Source organism: Tupaia chinensis, unplaced genomic scaffold (assembly GCF_000334495.1).
Source record: "Tupaia chinensis unplaced genomic scaffold, TupChi_1.0 Scaffold000606_1, whole genome shotgun sequence".
Classification (NCBI taxonomy): domain Eukaryota; kingdom Metazoa; phylum Chordata; class Mammalia; order Scandentia; family Tupaiidae; genus Tupaia; species Tupaia belangeri.
The window spans coordinates 101208-107247 of record NW_006160124.1 but is presented as its reverse complement, the minus strand read 5'-3'; the positions used below and the strand labels follow the sequence as shown (position 1 = coordinate 107247).

Below are 6040 nucleotides of genomic sequence, written 5' to 3'. Positions count from 1 at the left end.
AAAGACATAGAGACTCAGAATTATTTAAATGGTTTAACCATTCTTAAAAAATGAATGATGTTTTCAAAGGAGCCTTTTCATTTTTGGTAATTACTACAGGGTAAGTACACTTGCCAGAGACAGAAGGAGAGGTAGAGAGGGAGAGAGGGAGAGGGAGAAAACGTTTCCCAGTAGGGAATTTCTCCATCTTGTCAGGATTTAATGCACACGCCCTTACACAGTAATCTTTTCAAATGACCAGGGCCAAGACTTGAACTGCAGTTGGCCATGTGGGATCTGGCAACAGGGCCAGATCAAAGCTTTTTTTTTTTTTCTAATTAACATTTTTGCCATAGGGTGCATGCACTCACTCACTGGAGAGACAGAGAGATAGAAAGAAGGAAAGTAAGAAATCACTCCCCAGGGAGGATGGCCATGCTGTAATACCTTCTCCTCCATTCTCTTCCTGGAATTTTGGGCATGCATGTACACATGCCCAGCATTAGTTTCAAGCCAATGATCTTCCATGTGAGAATCCAGGGAGTCTAGAGTGTCCAGCTACTGGCCCCTAAGCCTTTTTTAAAGGAAAAAATATCTACAGTATCCCAATATCTGCAGGCATTCTGACAAGATTGACTCCAGACACATGAACATTTAGTTTTATTATAGGCAGTTTATGTGAACATTTCAATATTTTCTACTACTTCTACAATCTTTTAGCAAGGCAGTCAGTTATCAGTCCAAATAAGAAAATATAAACAAAATTATATACTTTTTTTTAAAAAAAAAATCTACTTTGAATTTTTAAATAAATTTTGTAATGTAATTAAAACCATTATTTTCTCCATTTCAGATTTTTCTTTCTGTTCCTTTCATTATGAAGTCTCTGAACTCACTGGAATGATCTTCATTTGTGACAGGAAATGTTAAGCAAATAACTCTACATAATCCAGTAAGTGCTTGCTTTTTAACTTTGATTAAATGCCTTTTTTTTAAGCACAAATATTAAAAATAGTTAATAGTCATATGGGCACAGTTCAGTGGCGCCTGGCTCCACTCTGGACACTGACCATTGAAAAATAGATGCCCTTCTGCGCCAGCAGCTGTTCGTGTGTGCCGTGCTCCTTGATTCTGCCGTTCTGAAACACCACTATCAAGTCCGCGTTCTGGATGGTGGACAGGCGGTGAGCGATCACAATGCAGGTGCGGCCTTCTCTGGCTTTGTCCAGGGCTTCTTGGACAACCTGGTCAAAAATCACGTATGTTAGTTCAGATAATAATAGTGCTCCCTTGAATTCCTCTTCCAAAAACAAGCCCTCAAGTTATTTCTCCAACAATACATTCTTCTTTAACAATAGTGCCAGGGATACAAAACATCGATTTTTAGAAACAAGGAATTTATTGGGCCAGTCCATGCCTGATGGGTAAAAAAGCTGGATCCTACGTGGTTGTAATGTCATTAAAAATAATGTTGTTAATGACAATACAAAATTTATTTTAAAATTCAAAGTAGATTTTAAAAAAATAAAGTATATAATTTTGTTTATATTTTCTCATTTGGGCTGATAACTGTTAATAAAAACGTTTTAATGTGGAAAAAAAGTTATACAATCTACTCAATAATTTAAAATCACTTACTAATGCGCCTAGCCATACAACACCTCTTGAACAGCTCTGTAGCAAACTACAGGAAGCCTGAGCAAAGGCCAGACACAACCTCCTTGAATTTTAGTACTTTTAAGATAGAAAATAGTTCATAAGAGATATCTCATAATTAGTCTTTTACTATCCAAATGTATAATCTTTTCTTGAACCAAAAATTATTATTACTAATATTTATTTTAAAGGATAACCAGATTTTTAATTTTAATCGACAAAGGGCAAGTTTTGGAAGAGACAGAACAAGAGACACACACAGAAAGAAAGAGAACAGCTCCCAATGGGGCGTGGTTTTACCACGATCCCTTCTCTATTTTTCCATCTTGCTGTGTTTTCCAAGCCACCAGGGCCAGAATTTGAACACCTGTGGAATCTGGTGCCATTAACTACCAGGCCACAGAGCCAGCCCAGGTATAGCCAAATTTTGACCCTCCCATTTTTCATATGGTTGCTGACGAGATGCTGTCAGAAGTGGGAAATATGGCTCTTGACTGTCACTTCTGAACTCGACACAAAGAGATCTAGGACTGTTTTTTTGAGCACAAGTGTTATAAGACTAATTTACCTAGCGTCACCTGAGCTCTCCTAATTAACAGCTGCAGAACATGTTTAAATTCCCCTGAAACTGCCATGGTAGCAGTCACATAGCTGGCTCACTTCTGTTTCCTACTATGGAAGATAAAAGCATACATTTAAAGCTCTTAAGGATGACAGATGCAGGTATGAATGAATCCAATGTAAACGCTTACCTTCTCACTTTCAGTATCCAGAGCTGACGTAGCTTCATCCAGAAGCAAAATATGAGGCTGTCTAACCAGGGCACGAGCGATGGCGATGCGTTGCTTCTGGCCGCCAGAGAGCTGAGTTCCTTTGTCCCCTACTCTGGTGTTGTATTTCTGTAAACAGGGTTTCGTTATTATGAGCGTAGAATTGATAGTGAAGTTGTAACAGTTTGCTCATGGAGAATAAGATAACCACTTCCATACAAAAAAAAAAAAAAAAAATTAGGTTCAGAAGCTAAGGGCGGATTCATAGGGAGTGAAATAAGCCACATAAAATGAGCTTTAATTGGTAGGTTTAATCTCTCTTCTTGAAAACAAGCATTTGGGCCTTAAAGTGAAATGTTTTAGTGTAAACAAGCCCTCGTTTCTGCAAGGAAAAAATACTGTTGAAATGTTAGTATTGCCTATCTTCTGGTTTCAATATATTTGAGACAAAGAGAGTGGGGAAAAAGGAAGTCTGAATTGAACAGGCAGTGGAGCTCATCTTGTTCATAACCAGTAGATGACACTCTCTGCACGATTTTGAAGTCAGGAAAGAAAAATTCTTGGAATGTCAGCCTTCTATTATAGTATCTGTTTTCTTTTTAAAACTATCTCCAATGTTTAAGCAATTTTAATGGACATTAAGAAATTCCATTTTGATATCTAACTTGGAAAACAGGAATCTCTTTTTAAATACATGTATGTTCAAGATTCTTCACACAGTTTCTCACGGTAGATGATTATCACTAACTACTCAATATGATGCTAGGGACAGGTGAAAGGGTGTGTAGAAGAGAACAGAAGCAGGATGTTACAGCATGTGTAACCTAGAAAGCAATACTTTGGTATTATTTTCAAGACTTCGCTAGGCTAAGACTTTGGTTAAACTGTGGTCTCTGATTCTAACACCCAGAGTTGACTCTAAAATTCACGTTCTATACAGAGTTGCCTATTCTCACTTGCCGTATCTGGCAAGCCGGGTTCTGTGGTGCTCAGATGAAGGTCTCCCCTGGGATGGGGTGAGAAGCCTGCAGGTGAGGTCTTAGCAGATGCTCAGGATGGGATCCGCCCCAGGGCTGGGCTGCCTCAGAAGGCAGGAGCACTGAAGAAAGTCTCCTGTGAGTTTGGGGCTGTCAAGATGCCCTGACAGGGCATCCATGCTATTGAGGCAGATAAAGGCAGTGCTGTAACCTGGAGGAAGGACGTAACTAAACCAGCCTCTTGCAGTTAAGGGGAATCACCCAAGAGAAGAAGCAGATCCTTAAATAAAAGGACTTGGGGTAGGGGTGGGGGGTTTGGTTTCTCTCTTCTGGTATAGACACTGAGGAAAAGGATGGTGATGTCCACAGGTGTGCTCTGGGTGACAGATGTAAAGACCGGGAACCCTGAAGAGTAGGATCCCTGCGACAGACAAATGCCAGAGAGGCAGGATATATTTTATAAGCTGGAGAGTAGTTGCCCTATGTTTGTGTTTTCTTAAATGCTAACCCAGTGGTTTCTCCAACTGTAGCCAGCATTTGTATTACCTGGGTTATTAACATGCAGCTTGCTGGACTCTACTTCCAGTTTCTGATTCGGCAGGTCTAGGGTGCAGCCTGAAAAATTTGCATTTGTAACAAGTTCCCAGGTGATGCCGATCCATGCCCAAACTTTGAGAGCTACTGACCTCTCATTAGGAAAGAGAATTTGCAGTTTTATGTTTTCAATGTTCGACTTTTGGTTGGGCTAGATTGTTAAAAGAGAGAAGGGGGACAATGCCTCCTTCCTGGGGTCTGTGCTTGGTAGTAGCAGTTGTCTGAGGGAGAGCCTAAAGACAAGGTGAAGGCCACTTAGTATTGCCATCCTTCCCATGAGGACACTGCTTTGCCCATTAGTTTGAGACTATAGAGTTTTATTTGTTTGAAGGCACCTCCTCACAATAAGGGACATGCTTTGTGGTAATGGGAGGGGCTAGGTTAGCTAGGCCAAGATAAAATAAATACAGAATAAAAAATACAGAATCTAAGGGGATTTAAGAGAAGATGATCAGTTTCACTTATCTAATTCCTAGAAGAAATTCTGAGGACACCCACAGACAATGGCCCAGGGAAGATCTCCACAATCAACCCTGTAAGTGGAGCCTAGGCCCCTGCAATGTACAATAAGGAGAGATTACAGGGTAACATGGTCACCCCAATGGCTCAGCCCTATCCAGAGAAAACCTACATTTTGGTGTGGGTCCAGCTTGCTGGCCTGGCCTGCCTCAAGAGTGAGGTTGGAAGCTGCAAGGAGGCAGAAAAAACAAGATGGGAAAGAGGGACAAACACACATGCGCTTGCTTCTTTGGCAGGACCAGAAGCAACATGTGCCCCAGACGCTACCCACGGGCCCTGAACTTGGCTCTTGAAGGGAATGGCCTCTCAGACATCGTACTTACCCCTTGGGCTGAAGAAGCCAGAGCCTCAAGCCTAGAAGCTTTGGCTCTGGAGAGCTGTTCCAGTTCACCTACCCTCGGAAAGTTCTACTCCCGTGAACCTCCTTCAGTCTAACGCTTTCATCCCTTCTTCACAAGGTGTGTCAGGTGAGCCTAACACCTAACTGGAACTGCTGGGGATGTGTTCTGCTTGTTAATTTCTTTTCACTATTAGGAAACCAGCCCTTTAAAATTCAAACTATAGCCCAAGGAGTCAGCCACATGCCCTGGACTTTTAATGTGAAGAGAGACTCACATCAGGCAGTGAGTCAATGAAGGAATGGATGTTGGCCTCTTTGGCTGCCTTCACAATCTCTTCCTGTGACACGAACCGGCTGTTGTCTCCGTAGGCGATGTTCTCAGCAATGCTGCAGTCAAACAGGATGGGCTCCTGCGACACAATTCCAAGTTGCGCTCGGAGCCACTGGACGTTCAGATTCTTTATTTCCTCTCCATCGATTTTCTGAAAATGAGTTCAGAGATCAAGTTCAGGCCTGGCACAATCTGAATATAGCAAAACTAACATCCTTATCTCATGCATTAAAATTGCTGAGGGGAACAGCAGACGGTGTAATGGTTACATAGCTGGACTCCCAGTGGTCCACTGTGGTTCAAGTCCTAGACCCGGCGAGTTAATATTCATGCCAGGCACACGTACATGTGTGCCCAAGATCCCAAGAAGAGAATGGAGGAGAAGGGACTGAGACACGGCCATCCCCCTGGGGGGTGATTTCTTGCTTTCTGTCTCTGTCCCTCTGGAGATGGTATGTGCACTCTAGCAAAAATCTCTCTCTCAAAAAACAAAAAACAAAAACAAAAAACCATATATATATATAAACAAACTTCTAAAAGTTACTGTGAGATTAAGAAAAAGAGTTTTGGTTTTGCTCTGCTTTTAGTCTGGGTGGTCAAGGTTATCAAACTAGGCCATAATTGTACACTCTGAGGAATTCTAAATTTGCATGTAGTGGGTAAAACAATGCCCTCCTCGCCCCAGAGATCCATAGCCTGATCCCTGGATCCTGCGAATAGATGACCTTACATGGCAAGGAGAAATGAAAGTAGTAGACAGAATTAATGTTGCTAAATTAATTTCCTGACCTTAAAATGAAGAGATCTTCCTGGATTACCTTGTTGGGCCCAGGGAATCACACAGGCTCTAAGTGTAGGAGTGGAAGGCAGGACG

At 41.8% G+C, this 6040-nt stretch overlaps 1 protein-coding gene across 1 annotated transcript in view; it reads right to left on the bottom strand.

Annotated features, from left to right (window-relative positions):
* Positions 1-871: 871 nt before the first annotated feature.
* ABCB1 (ATP binding cassette subfamily B member 1) overlaps positions 872-6040 on the bottom strand; it is a gene marked incomplete at its 5' end in the record, with an annotated part of 91053 nt that continues 85884 nt past the window's right edge. Inside the window, 3 exons of the mRNA XM_006158747.3 lie at positions 872-1223; positions 2388-2534; positions 5111-5317. Of these exons, the coding sequence (XP_006158809.1) occupies positions 1017-1223; positions 2388-2534; positions 5111-5317 (561 nt within the window). The remainder of the gene's footprint in view (positions 1224-2387; positions 2535-5110; positions 5318-6040) is intronic.